The sequence below is a fragment of the Salvia hispanica genome, chromosome 4 (assembly GCF_023119035.1).
Source record: "Salvia hispanica cultivar TCC Black 2014 chromosome 4, UniMelb_Shisp_WGS_1.0, whole genome shotgun sequence".
Taxonomy (NCBI): Eukaryota; Viridiplantae; Streptophyta; class Magnoliopsida; order Lamiales; family Lamiaceae; genus Salvia; species Salvia hispanica.
This window is the reverse complement of record NC_062968.1, coordinates 23,911,437-23,927,905: the sequence shown is the minus strand read 5'-3', so window position 1 is coordinate 23,927,905 and position 16,469 is coordinate 23,911,437. Positions and strand designations below refer to the sequence as shown.

General features: G+C 37.5%; 3 protein-coding genes across 3 annotated transcripts; 2 read left to right on the top strand and 1 right to left on the bottom strand.

The window, feature by feature from the left end:
• The first annotated feature begins 2,701 nt into the window (after positions 1-2,701).
• Positions 2,702-3,343, top strand: LOC125220719. Its single transcript, XM_048122868.1, has one exon. It carries the CDS (start codon positions 2,702-2,704, stop codon positions 3,341-3,343), a length of 642 nt encoding a protein of 213 aa, XP_047978825.1.
• Positions 3,344-4,365: 1,022 nt separating this feature from the next.
• On the top strand, positions 4,366-5,370 carry LOC125220718. Its single transcript, XM_048122867.1, has one exon. The coding sequence runs from the start codon at positions 4,366-4,368 to the stop codon at positions 5,368-5,370; it is 1,005 nt and encodes a 334-aa protein (XP_047978824.1).
• Positions 5,371-6,198: 828 nt separating this feature from the next.
• On the bottom strand, positions 6,199-8,880 carry LOC125222992. Its single transcript, XM_048125931.1, has 5 exons — positions 8,669-8,880; positions 8,425-8,484; positions 8,082-8,126; positions 6,710-6,807; positions 6,199-6,541 (listed from the first exon to the last, which is right to left on the bottom strand). The coding sequence occupies exons 2-5, from the start codon at positions 8,476-8,478 to the stop codon at positions 6,454-6,456; spliced, it is 285 nt and encodes a 94-aa protein (XP_047981888.1). The 5' UTR covers positions 8,479-8,484; positions 8,669-8,880; the 3' UTR covers positions 6,199-6,453.
• Positions 8,881-16,469: the final 7,589 nt, after the last annotated feature.

Genomic DNA, 16,469 nt, shown 5'->3' with positions numbered 1-16,469 from the left:
AAACAAAAGAATAATCAGTAGTGGAATTTGTACTGCAAAACAATCAAGTGCGATGTTCACTAAAATCTCTTACCAATTCATTTTCAACATGCACCACCTAACCACATCCAAAATGTGTATATATATTTACAGGGAGCGATCAATTGCTAACTCGTCATTTAATTGCTAACTACAACTAACTTAAGGCCATAGGATTTTAGAAAACGTGTGGTCTACAATTTGTCACGTGTAATTTTCGTTTTTATTAATAAAATCAAAAAAGATAAAAAAAAGACGCCAAATTAGGGTTTTGCATAAAAATGTCAATATAGTGTTTCGAAAATATCAACGCAATACTTTGAGAATATCAACACAATGCTTTAAGAATGTTAACCCATTGCTTATATTGACATTCTACATATATTATATTGACATATTTTATATAGTATGTTGACATTCCTGCTTGTACGAAAAAATGAAAAAATTTCGAATTCTTTTTCAAATTTTGACGTCGGAACATATGCATGTATGATATCGTTGGAATCCTTATGAAATTATCTTTAATTTGATATATGTTATATGAATTTAAAGTTTTGGGATTTCTTTTAAAAGTTAGTTATAACTAAACATGTAGTTAATTGACATTAATACCCCTATTGATATTTATTGGAATTAATTATATGGCTTTATTGACGTTTTTCGTTGATCGTATTGACATTTAGGGATTAATGATCTAAGCCCTTAATTTGAATATCTAATGGATATTATTTAATTGTAGTTAGCAATTAAGTTATGAGTTAGCAATATAACACTCCCCTATATTTATAAATATTAAATAGTGTAAAAAAATTAAAAAATTTGTGACATGACTCGTGGTAGTTAAATGCATTAATGTTAAAATGATAGTGCTTTGATGCTTTATGGATTTTACCTACAAAACGCGTAATTCGATAGGATTATTTCAATAAAATTCCTAAATCAAATAAAGTAAAATACTGAGTCGGATGACAATAATGAGATGCTAATTTCGAGCGTGTGATATTATTGATATTATATTGACAGAGTCTAGCTAGGAAACGAAGCTTCAATTCTTGAATAAACGCCGAACAATAACCTACAACGTGCTTAAGAACTTGCGCTACTCTACCTCCTTTTTTTCGCTTTATTTTGTATCAAGTGTCCATGCTCGATCATGAATTATAAAAGCTGGTAATTGGTAAGAGTATGAATTCTAAGATGTCGTTCACTTGCTTTAACAATATTACAGTACTATAAGATAAATAAAGATTGAATCGTAACAATAAAAAATCGTTTACTTAGAATGATAGTTTATCCACATATAAAAACAATATTTACTAATTTCTCGAATACCTTTAATCTTACAAATCATTGATTGAAGAGCTTTAATTCTTATAAAAAAATAAAGGGTTTGTACAAACTAAAAATTTATAGATGGGATCAATTTTGTTAGATGGAGTTGCTATTATCTTGTCTTGTGAATTTGTGATTACTATATGTGATTTTGTGGGTTTCGATATAGTATATCAAACGTGAAATAGATATAATCTAGAGCTCCAATTATGTTTTATTTATACATTTTAGTATCTTTTCCCACAATAAAATTTGGACTGATACGGCCCAAATAATTTCCTTTTTTTTCCAGCCCGAGCCCATATGGTTGAAGGTTAAAATCTGGTCTGCAGTTCAGCCCATTTCTGTTATGTGCGGCCCAAATCAGCCATCTAATTGTGAAATCAGTTTATAAACTACGGAATAGTTTTTACTACTATAAAATTATGTGTGCCAGAATGATTTTTCATAATTAGGAAAAAAATGGAATAAGAACTTTTAATATGTAACAGAAATCATACTTAGGTTGTCTTCTACGGCGCCCTTCCCGTTCGCCCGTCGGGGACGGGCGACCCGACGGGCGCCATAGTGTGCGGGAAGGGCGCCCACGCCCGTCCCGACTGCCCCTGCGATGAGCTCGCCCCTCCCGTCGACGGGCGAGTGGGACGGGCGCCACTGTGGCGAAGGTCGCCCGTCCCAACTTGGACGTCCGACATTTTTGTTTTTTTGTTTTTTTTTTTTAATGTAATTTTCGTATTTCCCATTCGTATTAGTGACGAATTTTATTTCCGTGAATTTACATTTTATTTTCGTGAATTTAAATTTTAATTGTGAATTAATTTAATTGTGGGAAGGGCGAGTGGGAGGGGCGAGTGGGAAGGGCTAGTGCAGTGGGAAGGGCTAGTGATGTGGCAGTGGAATGGGAGGGGCTAGTGCTGACGTGGCATGGGAAGGGCGCGTGGGAGGGGCGAATGGGAGGGGCGCCGCCGGAGACAACCTTATACTTGCACTTAAAAAAAATATTTAAAAACAACATTATAAGGAGTAGTTAACTTAGGGTGTCTCCTACGGAGCCCTTCCCGTTCGCCCGTCGGGGACGGGCGACCTGACGGGCGCCATAGTGGGCGGGAAGGGCGCCCACGCCCGTCCCGACTGCCCCTGCGATGGGCTCGCCCCTCCCGTCGACGGGCGAGTGGGACGGGCGCCACTGTGGCGAAGGTCGCCCGTCCCACTCGGACGTCCGACTTTTTATTTTTTATTTTTTTTATTTTATTTTTTAAACTCTATAAATAGGGCTCCTCCAACGTCATTTCATTCACACCACTTGTGTTGACAAGTTTCTCTCTCTAACCTCTTTTTTCAATTATCTATAATGGCGAGTAGTCGTGCGGGTGGTAGTGGCGGGGGTGCTAGTGATAGTGATGGCTTTAGCGATGATGAATTGGATCTCGCTGTGCAAGCGGCGATTGATCGACGGATCCGGCAGAGGCAGCAGCGGCGGCAGCAGGCGGCGGCGGCCGTGCCTCGGCCGATCCATCGCCGACGGCATGTACCCCGGGACCACATTGCTGTACATCAGCGGTTGTATGAGGACTACTTTGCTCCAGAGCCGCGTTTTGGGGATGCCTTATTCCGCCGGCGTTTTAGGATGCATCGTCCTCTGTTTATGCATATCGTTGGTGCGTTAGAGAGAAGGTACGAGTTTTTCAGAATCAGGGAGGATGCGGCTGGCAAACCCGGATACACACCAATACAGAAGTGTACGGCCGCAATGAGGCAACTGGCGTACGGAGGCCCGGCCGACATGTTCGACGAGTACCTCCACATTGGGGAGTCTTCAGCCGTCGAGTGTCTGTTGGAGTTTTGCGCGGGCGTTAGAGGGATATACCCAAACTGGCACGTCTTTGTGAAGACGATCAAGCATGCGGTCGGGCCAAAGAAGTCCTACTTTGCGACCCGGCAGGAGGCAGCGCGCAAGGATGTTGAACGCGCATTTGGTGCGCTCCAGAATTGATGGGCGATGGTGAGGGGTCCGGCACGGCAGTGGTATATTCCCAACATCGGAGACATCATGTACGCGTGTATCATTTTGCACAACATGATTGTCGAAAGTGAAGGGGACGAACTGACTCAGTGGACCAGCGAAGATGACACGGGTGCCGGTCCAAGCCACGGCGTGGCCACCGCGAATGTGAACATGGGGTAACCTCATGGAGAGGTTGAGCGGTTGCGCGCATTTGCCGACATGCGGCAAAAAAATGCCCATATTCGACTTCAGGAGGATATCATCGAAGAGGTTTGGACGCGGAGGGGTGGACACTGATGTGGTTGTTTTTTTTTTCTATCTACTATGTAATTTTTTTTTTCGAATGATGTATGTTTTTTTTATTGAAATATTCGTATTTCCCGTTCGTATTTGTGTCGAATTTTAATTCCGTGAATTTTAATTTAATTGTGAATTAATTTAATTGTGGGAAGGGCTAGTGGGAGGGGCGAGTGGGAAGGGCTAGTGATGTGGCAGTGGAATGGGAGGGGCTAGTGCTGACGTGGCATGGGAAGGACGAGTGGAAGGGGCGAGTGGGAGGGGCGCCGCCGGAGACACCCTTAGAAACATCATATAGTTATAATCCAATGATTTGAAATGCATTATTTATGTTCATCAACCCCTTAATATATAATGAACCGCTAATGCAAATGAGATACTAATATTTATTAAATTTAAACCCAAAAGAATTCACTTGATCTAGGTCATTTTCTATACATAAAATAAAAACACATAAATAGCATGTTACCTCAAGAAGTGGACTATTATCCTCTCCTCTCTCTCTACAATTCAAATTTCCAAGCCATACACACATTCTTAGAAAACTTTCATAGAAATTTCCAAACTGGCCCCACCCACAAGAGTCAAGTCCACCCCCAACCCATTCAACAATGCAACTTCATAGGTGACTTCAAAATCATATACTGTACTTATAATTCCATTACCTCTCTCTCTCTCTCTCATTTCAAATCAAAATCAAAATCAAAATCACCATGGATATGGAGCAAGAAGAACTCCAATTCCTAGGCCTCTTCGGCATCTACAAAGAAACCTTCAAACTCATCTTCAAGCTAAGAAAAATCCTCTCCCAACTCACCCTCACCCTCATCCTCCCCCTCTCCTTCATCTACCTCGCCCAAGAGCGCGTCTCCGAGCTCCTCTTCTGGAAGATCCGCTTCAACGAGTTCCTCCTCGACGAAGCCCCGCCCGGGACCCTCAAGCACGACCGCCTCTCCGACCTCGTCACCAAGGAATGGGCCGAGTACGCCCTCCTCAAGCTCGCCTACCTCGCCCTCGTCCTCGTCTTCTCCCTCCTCTCCACCTCTGCCGTCGTCTACACCGTCGCCTGCGCCTTCGCAGGCAAAGACGCGACGTTCCGGACCGTCATGCGCGTCGTCCCCCGAGTATGGAAGAGGCTCATGGTCACCTTCCTCTGCGCCTTCTTCGCCTTCTTCCTCTACAACCTCGGGTTTGTTATAACCCTGTTCGTGTGGAGCGTCACGATATCGGACTCTGTGGCCGGGGCCGTGGTTTTTATCGTGTTCTTGATCCTCTACGCTGCTGTCTTCGTGTACCTGACGCTGATCTGGCAGCTGGCGAGCGTGGTGACGGTTCTGGAGGACTCTTCCGGGATCGCGGCGATGGTGAAGGGGAAGAGGCTGATGCAGGGGAAGATGATGGTGGCGGCGGCGATATTCTTGAAGCTCAACGTTCTGATCTTCTTCTTGAACATTTTCTTCAAGGTCTTCGTGGTGTACCGAAGCTTTAGGTTCGGGATGGCTCGGAGCTTAGGGTTCGGGGTTCTGTTTCTGGTGGTGTTGTTGGTGACTATTCTCTTTACATTGGTGGTGCAGACTGTTCTCTACCTAGTGTGTAAGTCTTACCACCACGAGAACATCGATAAGTCGACGCTTTCCGACCATCTCGGGGTTTACTTGGGAGATTATGTGCCATTGATGGCCAAGAATGTGCAGATGGAGGACCTTGATCATGTCTGAGATTCATTTTTTGGTTTGATATAAATCAAAATATACATATTTTATATGATAATAAGAGAGGGACATGTTTAGTTGCTCTTGTTTTCTATAGCGATGCAATGAGACATAGTATAAGGAATTTATTGGGATTCATAGAACATAGTGTAATTTAATTGGATGCAATGACCAAGTCATTTCAATGGAGTAGCTGAGATGTCAATTTCTTGTATTCTATATATGTGTATTTGCTTTTATTATTGCACAACTAAGAGCATTTACATAGCTTTGTCAAGTCTGTAAAAATGGAAAATGATGGTGGTGGGAGAAATTGGTGAGGACACCAACAAAAGTGTAAGGCTGCCAAACTAAAATTAGTACTACAGAATTATAAAGGATATAAATCAGAGAGGGTTGGAATTAAAATTAAATTACTACACACAAAAAAAAAAAGGATTGCAAAACTTTGTTGACAAATGAAAGGAACTGCAATTTATGAGTCAATCTATTGAACAAATAAAAGATAGTGAAATTTGGAAATTTGAGGTGACAGGAATTGACCAAGACTAATCAATAAATTGAAAAGTCGCACATAACAGGTAAGAAAAATTATAATTCAGTTAAATAAGGCAATAACGTCTGAATTCTCAGACCTATTCTAACAGTAGTACAGTATTATTTATTTCCAGAATTTCCCTATTTTCTTTGGCTTTTTTTAAGGGCGTTCTTAACTTCTTATGTTGTAAAAAGTATTAAGGATTTGCATAAATAAAAAATAACATAAAACATCTAGTTATCTTTTTTACATGCGTTAAGCTCAAGCTCTGCTAAAAATATAGAATTGCAACCAGGTAACAAATAGGCTCAGTTTGATATCGTCTTTAAGCGTGTTATACATGAGTTATGATTCAGCCTACGTTATTCTACAATATGACGCTATATCAAAGGTAGCATCAAATGCACCTCATATACTGGCAATAACAAGTAAATGAAAACCTTTCCCACATCTCAAAATGTAATCCTTTTCTCACTAAAGATAATAAATGAAACATATGAGCAGATCCCAAAAGGCAGCCTCCAGACTTAAGAGCATAGCACACCTGAGATTCAGCTTCGATCAGTGCTTTTGCTGAATTTTCGCCCAGACAAGTTTTCAGACTCGTATAGCATATGGTTGATCAGTCCTCTTGCCGCACTGTTGTACAAAAAACAGCATAAGCAAGCCTTAATACTCCATAAAGGATGCCAAGAGTAACATGCATTAACAGATCTCATCAAAGAGTCCTAAGTTAGTTACCATAGTGATTCTTGAATGACAATATTATTATATATAGTCCATAGAGAAAGAGAAGACGGGACTCACTCATCCTTCATCTTTTGAATCTTATCTGGATCTGTTTCATGCATGTTCTTCTTGAACTGCTCTCTCACCATAGTAATTAGAAGTTCAGTGTTGAATTTCTGCATTTGAATAGTTAAAGAAAATTGATTAGTCTGCGCTTTTCTTCCTTACTCTGTTTTGATTCAGTTTGTAACCATGATGCAGATATCTATTTGTTTCACTAATTCACTCATTACTTTTCATTTCTCTCTTTGCTACTACAAAATATTTCCACCTACTTTGCAGTTTTTCGAAAGGTCACGACTGAAATACCATTGAATATGAGGCAATCCACTAAGAGTGTAGAACCATACTCTCAAATAATCGAAAATATTAGTACATGAATTTCTGCATTCGAATGGGTAAAAGAAATTGATTAGTCCACGTTCTTTCTTCCTGAATAGGACACGAAGTCAATCATCACCCAAATAGTGATGAACTGTAACAGTAGATTATGTCTGCTTCAGGTTAACAATAAATCATTATATCAGTTGCTTGATTCAGTTTGTAACCGTGATGCAGATTTCTTTTTATTTCTCTCATTACTACTACAAAATATTTCCACCTACTTCCTGCAGTTTTTCAAAAGGTCGAGACTGAAATACCATGAATAAATGTGGCAATCCACAGTCAACTAGAGTTTAGAACCATCCTTCTCTCAAGTATTAAAATAAATTACATGGATACTTGTCCGTCATGAGCATGCTGTAGCTGCATTGCTGCAAGAATAAGGGTTGGATGATCCTATATTTTGAATGCTCGCGATTAAACTGAGCAGCTTATTGGAAAACTGTGAAATTTTGTTCCTAATTAGTAATTCCAGCTAAGGGGAATTAAAGACATAGCCGTTAACTCTAGGAAAACCAAGATTCGAGAGGTTGTGGGCTATTTGCTATACTACACAATAACCTAATCCAAACCGATTCACAAACCCCCTTTTGAAGCATTCCAAGTCGGATGCACAAATGTTTATTAATCCACCTCTCTATCGGACTTCTTTAACACATATGCAGATAAATCCATATCTTAATCTTAATTGTAGATAAATCCATGCGGAGAAGTATATAGACATAGTAGAGAAGAGTAGTAGGTGTATTTCATTACTCAACATAGGCCACATATATATAGTACAAGAGACTAAGATATGGATGTTGAGCATCAATTGTATTTGTCAGCTCTTCTGACATAAGAGCTACAATCCCGAAACTCTCACTTTAAAACAAGCATGAAGGATCCCCTTATGTGTCATGCATTGTATAAATACTAGATTTAGAGACAAACCAGTATACCACATCAAACAATCATGCATACTCTTCAAAGCTCATAAAATAAACAATTCCACTATACGAAATACCTTTTGCCCAATATATTTAGCTCGCCTTAGGCATTCGCGATAAAGCTGCATATCAAAAATACAAAATAAGTTGCATAAGACTAACCAAACTGATAATGAACTTCTATTTTAGCTGGATAAGGCTGCAATCGGATAGGGGTCTGAAAAATAATCATAATAATTATCTTCTTTTCATTCCTTCACTTATACAACAACAACAAAAACAACAAACTGTGTTGATTTTGATGTTTCTAATTCATATAAAACTCTGTTTCAGCTTGAAAATCATGAGCAGTATCATAAATATAACGGATGAACAATTAAGAGAGAAAACAGAGACATAATTCAGAAAAAAGAAGGATACCCTAATGGAATTGTTGGCGAGCTCAGGAGGCAATGCTGTTTGCAGAGACGGCATTTTTTTCTGCAAATCACAAAACAATAAGCTGAAAAAAATAATACTAATACAATAATAATAGAATACCGAAGTTTTGGCTGAACAAAACGAATCGAAAACTGCGTTACTAAACCATAAAATTTGGTAAATGAATTCCTCCACAACTTTCAGCTCGAAAAAACAGACATGATGATCTGGATAATCGAATTACCTAATTGCTGGAAGCAATTGAGGGGGTTGCTGTTACAGTTGTAGTAGCGCTTCGCGAGTAGAAGAAAAATCTGCGATTAGGTGTTGAGGTGTGAGTTGCGGCGGCGGATTAGGGTAGCGGAGGTGAAATTGGACGGCGGCGAATCAAGTGGTGAAGGGGTGGCGCCTCCGTAAGGAAACTACCGGCAATAAACAATAAATTGCAAATAATCAAAGATTATAAATTAAATAAAACTTTTTTCCTCGCATTTTATGTTTTTCGATATATCTATTGAGTTATTTTAGTTATTGTTGTGTGACAACACGTAATTGTTAAAAAAAAAAAAAAAAAAAAAAAAAAAAAAAAAAAACACGTAATTTTAATCGATTCTATAAATTCAAATTAAATGAAATTTCATGATAAATAGATACTCTGTATTTATTTGATAGAGATTACTAGAAGTGGAAGTGGAAGTGGAAGTGGAATTAGAATTAAAGATTTAATTATATTTTAACTTTAGTTCATAAATTTTTTTAAGTAGTTGTGGTGCTTAAATTCAATAATCACAAAAAGTATACTATTGGGTGAGTTATAGTCTTAATTTACAAATTTGGTTGAGCTGAATTAGCAGATTTCGTCAAAAGGAGCTTCAAAATAATTGTGGTCAAATTAAAAATAATACTCCAATAGTCTCATTTTGCTACCGTGGAATGTCCATAAAAAAGATTTCATTTCTGAAAATAAAAAAAAATTCTCTTATATTTTATCCACATTTTCTCTCCTCTCTCGTGTACTTTAATTACCTTTTCTTCTTATATTTCTTATTTTATCTAATTTTTTTATTCCCTCTTGTTTTACTAATTTTTTAATATTAAAATTTTTGTCCACAAATTGGACTATTTGTTGTAAGCAGATGGAACCGTAATTATCCAAAATAAAGCTATTGTGTTACAATCAATCAATCAATATATATATATATATATATCTATATATATATATATATATAAAAGGAGTCTTAAATTTTTTTAAAAAAATGTCATTTTTAACTTAAAATATGGAGTATTTATTAATTAAAATTATTTTTTTAATAGGTTACGATTTAAAAGGTCAAAAAAACGTTATAACTCATTTATAGCTAATTTAATTATAACAAATAACATTAGACTCAAAAAGTCAGTCATGCGATAAGAAAGCGAAAAACCACCAATCTTCATATATTCGACGCATAAAATGATGGTTTTGATAAATTGGACACCATCTTGAGGACTGACGTTGCATGCGGTTGGAGAGCTGCAGCGGATGTTGGCAGCGCCGATGGTGCAGTCAGGGCCAAGTTGTTGGACGTTGTTGCTCAGTCCTTGAAGCTTTTAATATAGTACTAATTAAACATTTTCATAATGCTTTTTTTTTTATTTATTCTGCATGTAAGGTGAAAATTATACGGGAATCATGAGAAAAAAAAAATCTTTAGTATAGGCATACGAAGCATATCTAGATTTTTATAGAGAAAAAAATCTAGATATAAAATATTAAAGAATCTAGTAGAAAATTTTAGAACATGAAATGAATGTGGATAGTTGTACCATTTTCTAAAGAAGTTTGAATACAGATTTCTTTGTTATCACATTACCTCTCCTAAATTATTTCCCATATACATATATCTTACTCACTCAGTCTCTTAAAATATGTCTCATTTTTCCATTTTTGTCCGTCCCACAAAATTTGTCTCATTTCACTTTTTACCATTGGTTGTAGACCCATATTCCACTAATTCATTCCTACTTATATTTTATTATAAAACTAATATATTAAAGTAGTACCCACATTCCATTAACTTTTTCAACTTATTTTTCATTACATTCCTTAAAACTCGTGCGGATCAAAGTGGGACAATATTTGGGAGATGGAGGGAGTATATTCCAACATAGGCAATTGATGAAATGTATCTGCGATTACGTCTATAACATCTATCGATTACTTCTCCAATCACAACATGAGTTGGAATATATTGATCGAACAATCTATCATCTCTCCGCAAAATTGCAAAGTGTGTGTCATCTGGAAGCTCATAGGTTGCAATAGACGTCTCAATAGACGTCTGGGAGTGGGATAAAAGTATAGGTATTCTTTACTCGGAATGTAGACAAAGCTTATGGAAGACTCACCTAACATGCCTACGTCGATGCAGCTAGTAAGAAAACTCTTAACTAACACCGGAGTTTCGTTGGGGAACATTTCCATCGCCATTCTCCGAGCCTTCTTCCGTCGTATGAAAATTCGAAGAAAACTAGTGTATATGATCCGAAGAATTGGAGGCGAACTAGCTTAATGCAAAACGCTTGCACAAATAAGTAAATTACCAATTAGCCCTATATTTTGCGTATATTCATAACTAACCACTTGTGTCGGCCATATTCCATTTTCATTTTCAATCGTATTTCACTTTTTAAATTCCCATCAATCGGGTCATCACAAATTCACCTTAGATACAACATTGAACGAAACTTGCTCTACCTAAAAATTATAGGAAACTAAAAACCTTAGAAAATAAATTAAAACCATAAATTTATATGCCAAAATCCAACATAGCTTGGAAACCACAGTTCCACAAATTCCACTGAAACCAAACATAAATTTACTAAGGGAAAACATGACTTAGAAAACACGTAACAAGAAAATGTAAAATCTCCAAAACAATTTGTTCTATCAAATTCTAGACCAGACTTAGCAAACACATACGAAATGTAAAATCTCCAAAATTATTTGCTCTATTCAACTGGAAACAGCAGCCAATCATCACCAAATTCAAGCACGTTGGAGAAGGAAATCACAAAATTAATAGTAAAGCAAAAAGAAGCTAGACAAACACTAATATATACTCCCTCCGTTCCACAGTAATAGAGGCGTTTCGTTTTGTGCACTCATTTTAAAAAAATAATAATAAATAGTTAAAGTGGAGAAAGAGTAAAATGAGAGAAAGAATATTTTAGATAAGACTCTTCACTACATTATTCTCTTTCTTACTTTACTCTAGCTCCATTTTAACTATTTATTATCATTTTTTTCAAAACGAGAGCTCAAAACGAAACGCCTCTATTACTGTGGAACGGAGGGAGTATATCTTTACTAGTATACTAAAGAGAATTTGCAAATTGCAGCATAGAAGCAAGTACAACTTAATACTAGTAGTATACAAAGGGTGCATCACATAGGAGCATCCACAATAGCGGACGTCTGGACGGAAGAGCAACCGGCTAGCGGCTCGTCCGTTGCTGACGTCCACTATTGTAGCCGGCGAGCGGGCCACGGACGAGCGGTCATCCGTGGTGGGGGAGCGTTAGGCGTTAGCCGGTAGCTCGTCTGTTATTGTGGTGACACGACTGACGAGTAGACGGATGAACGCATTTTTTTATTTCGAGTGAACCCTGACATTTTCAGTGTGACACTGCAGGTCCCTCAGAAAAAAAAATCTCTGGAAGTCTCTAACCTTAAACATAATCACGTATCATGTTTTTGCAGCCAATTTTCGGACCAAAATACCCAAATGCCTTCAAGGGCATTTCAGACATATTACCCTCAACATACCTACTGTGCAACACCTACACAATTTGCATACCTTACCCAGTTACTTTTGTCAAATCATAATTCATTTCACTTCTCTCACTTGAATTCATTTTAAACGACTGTGTATGTATATGTATCTCTATTTTAAGATTTTGAAATTTAAAATTCATTTCACTTCTCTCACTTGAATTCATTCTCTCGTTTTCTTTCTGTACGGTCATCCTATAGCTGAGTTTGACATCGCAATTTGGGTGACTTGCACTCTGACCGGTAATGAATACTAGTAATGAACTTGGAATCTCCCTCAAATACTTCTCCGACGCCGGATCGTGGTCGTGGCTGGTGGCTTTGACTATGGCGACCTCCAGCTCCGGCGCCATGTTGCTCGCGACCTTAGCGATCCCGATGCTGGTCTGATCCTTCACCGCCCCGATCGCTTTCAGTATCCTCCATCTCTTAACCATCTCTTAACTATTCATTCAATTTCATTTTTTATTTTTAATTCCAACAAATTCAATTAATAAAAAACACACTTCATTATAAATAAAATAAAATTACAATTTAAAATACATAAAAAAATAAAAAAGACATAATTAAAAAACTAGAAATTACAAATTGCACACTTAAACTCAAATAAAAAAAATGGAGGCAAAGAAGCAGAAGAAGGAGTTCTCTAGTGACGATCATCTAATGGTTGCCAAATTTTGCCCAAATGTGCTCCATTAGATCCTCCTGGAGTTGGGCGTGGGCGGTAGAATCACGTGTCCTTGCCCGAATAGACAACCGCTCTTGCAAAGACGGATGCACTCCCGTTCGAGGCGGACTACTTGCGGTTGAGCTTCCCGGGGTTTCAGGGTCGAACCAATTTCCCGCCTCAGGTCCTTCGTCGGCGACAATCATGTTGTGCAAGATTATGCACGTATACATGATGTCGACCATATTCTCCATAAACCACTGTCGAGCCGGGGCTTTGATAATGTTCCATCGAGCTTGGAGAACCCCGAACGCTCTCTCCACATCCTTGCGAGCAGACTCTTGCTTCTGCGCAAAAAGAGACTGCTTTTCGTCCGTAGGCCTGTTGAACGTCTTCACGAAGGTTGGCCACTTCGGATAGATGCCGTCGGCAAGATAGTACCCCATTTTATACTGGCGATTGTTAGCGACGAAGTTGATGGCCGGCGCTTTACCATTCAGAACTTCAGCGAAGAGGTCGGAGTTGTTGAGCACGTTGATGTCGTTGTTCGAGCCGGGGACCCCGAAATACGCATGCCAAATCCATAGCCGGTAGTCGGCGACGGCCTCGAGTATAACGGTGGGGTGGGTGCCTTTGTGGCCGCTCGTGTATGACCCCTTCAACGCCACAGGGCAATTCTTCCATTGCCAATGCATGCAATCGACACTCCCGAGCATCCCGGGGAATCCGTGCACTTGTTCGTGAAGACGGAGCAGAAACTGACAATCTGCGGTGGTTGGCTTCTTCAGAAATTCGGCGGTGAAGGCTGCCCGGACGCCTTTGCAGAAGTTCAACAAACAAAGTCGCCCAGTGGATTCTCCGACGTGCAGGTATTCGTCGAACGCATCCGCCGTTTGTCCAGTAGCAAGCTGACGGATCGCCGCAGTACATTTCTGGAGCGTCGTGTGGCTAGGACGGCCAACAGCGTCGAACCCTTCTCTGAAGAACTCTTCCCGTGCCGCCAATGTATTCGCGATATGCAAAAATAGCGGGCGTGACATACGGAAACGGCGACGGAAGTAGATATCTCCCCACACCGGGTTCGGACTGAAGTAATCACGTTCCAACCTTGCGGCGGCTTCCTCCCGGTTACGGTGGATGTATGTCCGGCGTCGCCTAGGAGGCGCGGCGGCTTCCTCCTCCCTACGTCGATCTGCTTCTAGCGATTCTTCCATTATTCGACGCATTTGCTCAAATGGATCCATAATTGATTAAATTTGGGAGAAGAAAAAAATAAAGGAATGATTTTATAGAAGTGATTGGAGAGGAAAGAAAGAGAGATGAGAGAATAAATGTGTGTTTGTGTGTAAAATGGAGAATGGAGAAGAGTATATATAGAATATATAAAAAAAAAAAAAAAAATTAAAAATATTACCGTTCAACGGTAATATTACCGTTTTTTATTTTAATTTTTTTTTTTTTTTTTGAAAAATCTGATTTTTTTTAAAAAAAAATTGAATTATGACGTCATAAATCCGACGCCCACTCGCGGGTCGGCGAGTGGGCGTCACGCCAGCAGCCCGCGCGCGCCACGTGGCGCCGGGCGCGTGTCTCGCGAGCTCGAGACTTGCCTCGCCGGGACGCGTCGGGCGTCGAGACATCTCGTCTCGTCGAGACGAGACGGGAGCCGCAACGCTGTCTCGATGCCGTACGTGATTATGTTTAAGGTTAGAGACATCCAGAGATATTTTTTTTTCTGAGGGACCTACAATGTCACAACTGGAAACGTCAGGAACTTTAGATGTAGTTTACTCTTTTTTTTTTGTTAGGACGTGGGTTAGTCCTAATACTAGAATGTTATTTCATAAAGTGGGAACAAGATAACGAGACCTATTTATAGTAGGGGTGGGTAAACGGTTTTCGGTTAATCGGTTAATCGAGAACCGAATCGAAACCGGTCAGTTATCGGTTAACTGATAACCGACATTTACGGTTATCGGTTCGGTTCCGATTTTAAGTTTTGCTAAAAGTCGGTTATCGGTTATAACCGATAACCGTCGGTTATAACCGGTAACCGAATTAAATTCAATTTTAATTTCAATTATATGTTTATTTAATACTAGAATAAATTATAATTTACTTCAAACTTTGTCACAATGGAAGAAATTGTAATTTATATCTAAATTTTGTCTAAATCAATATCAAAAAAAGTCCATTTTAATTTGTGTCACTATCAATTAGAGTATTATACTTATAAATTTATATCTCAAAGTCAATAAAGTTCTTAAGAATTACTATTTTAATTTTAAATATAGAATAACCCTTCACTTATTATTGGAGACAAGTTTTTAAAGTATAGAATATAGATCATGTAAAGTTCAAGTCTTTTAAAGTGCCTAAACAATTTATATATTACTTTTAAATAGGAGTATAATAATAATAATAATAATAATAATAATAATAATAATAAATAAATAAAAAAGTAGATGAAAAGTTAAAAGTTAAAAGTTAAAACCATAAATAATTTTAAATTCAATTATATTTTTAATTAATAATAACAGAAATTGTAATTTACTTTTAAACTTTGTCACAATAGAAGAATCTGTAATTTACTTCCAAATTTTGTCAAAGTCTCATATTGCATATTTGCAATGTCAAAAAAATCTATTTTAATTTGTTACCTATTAGTTATTTATACTTATAAAGTTATAATATATCAAATTCAATAAAGTTTCTAAATATATTTTTAAAAACAAGATCTCTCAAAGTTAACAAGTGCTTAAGCAATACTACTATTTTAAAAATAAGATAACCTTTCACTTATTATTAGAGAAAAGTTTTCAAATTTTAGATCATTTAAAGTTTAAGTCTATTAAAGAGCCTAAAAAATATATCATATATGTATTGCTTGTAAATAGGAGTATAATAATAATAATAATGATAATAATAATAGTAATAGTAATAGTAATAATAATAATAATAATAATAATAATAATAATAATAATAATAATAATAATAATAATAATAATAATAATAATAATAATAATAATAATAATAATAATAATAATAATCTGTAATTTACTTCTAAATTTTGTCAAAGTCTCATATTGCAAATTTGCAATGTCAAAAAAGTCTATTTTAATTTGAATTAATTTATTATGGTGTAGGATAAAATTGAATGATTATGACTAAAATGCAAAAAAATATGATAAAAAATTTGACGTTTTCGGTTTTACAATCATGCAGAAATGCGTAGAATTGAGAATACACAAAATCAATTAACAATCTTTGTGAGAAAATTTCAGAATTTTATATATTATAGATTGAATCATTGAATTGAATGATTGATCATTGAAGGATGACCGTGAAATAGTTAATTCAACTTTCGGTGATAAACTAATAGTGTGATTAGGTGTAGGTTGAGTTATTTATCACAACCTTAATCATGCAAAATATACATTTGAATAAGTTAAATCAATTCGGTTAGTTCGGTCATAACCGAGAACCGACCGGTTCTAACCAAGTCGGTTAATTAAGTAACCGAACCGAAGATCGGGTCGATTCCGGTTAGTTTTTTGAAGGCAT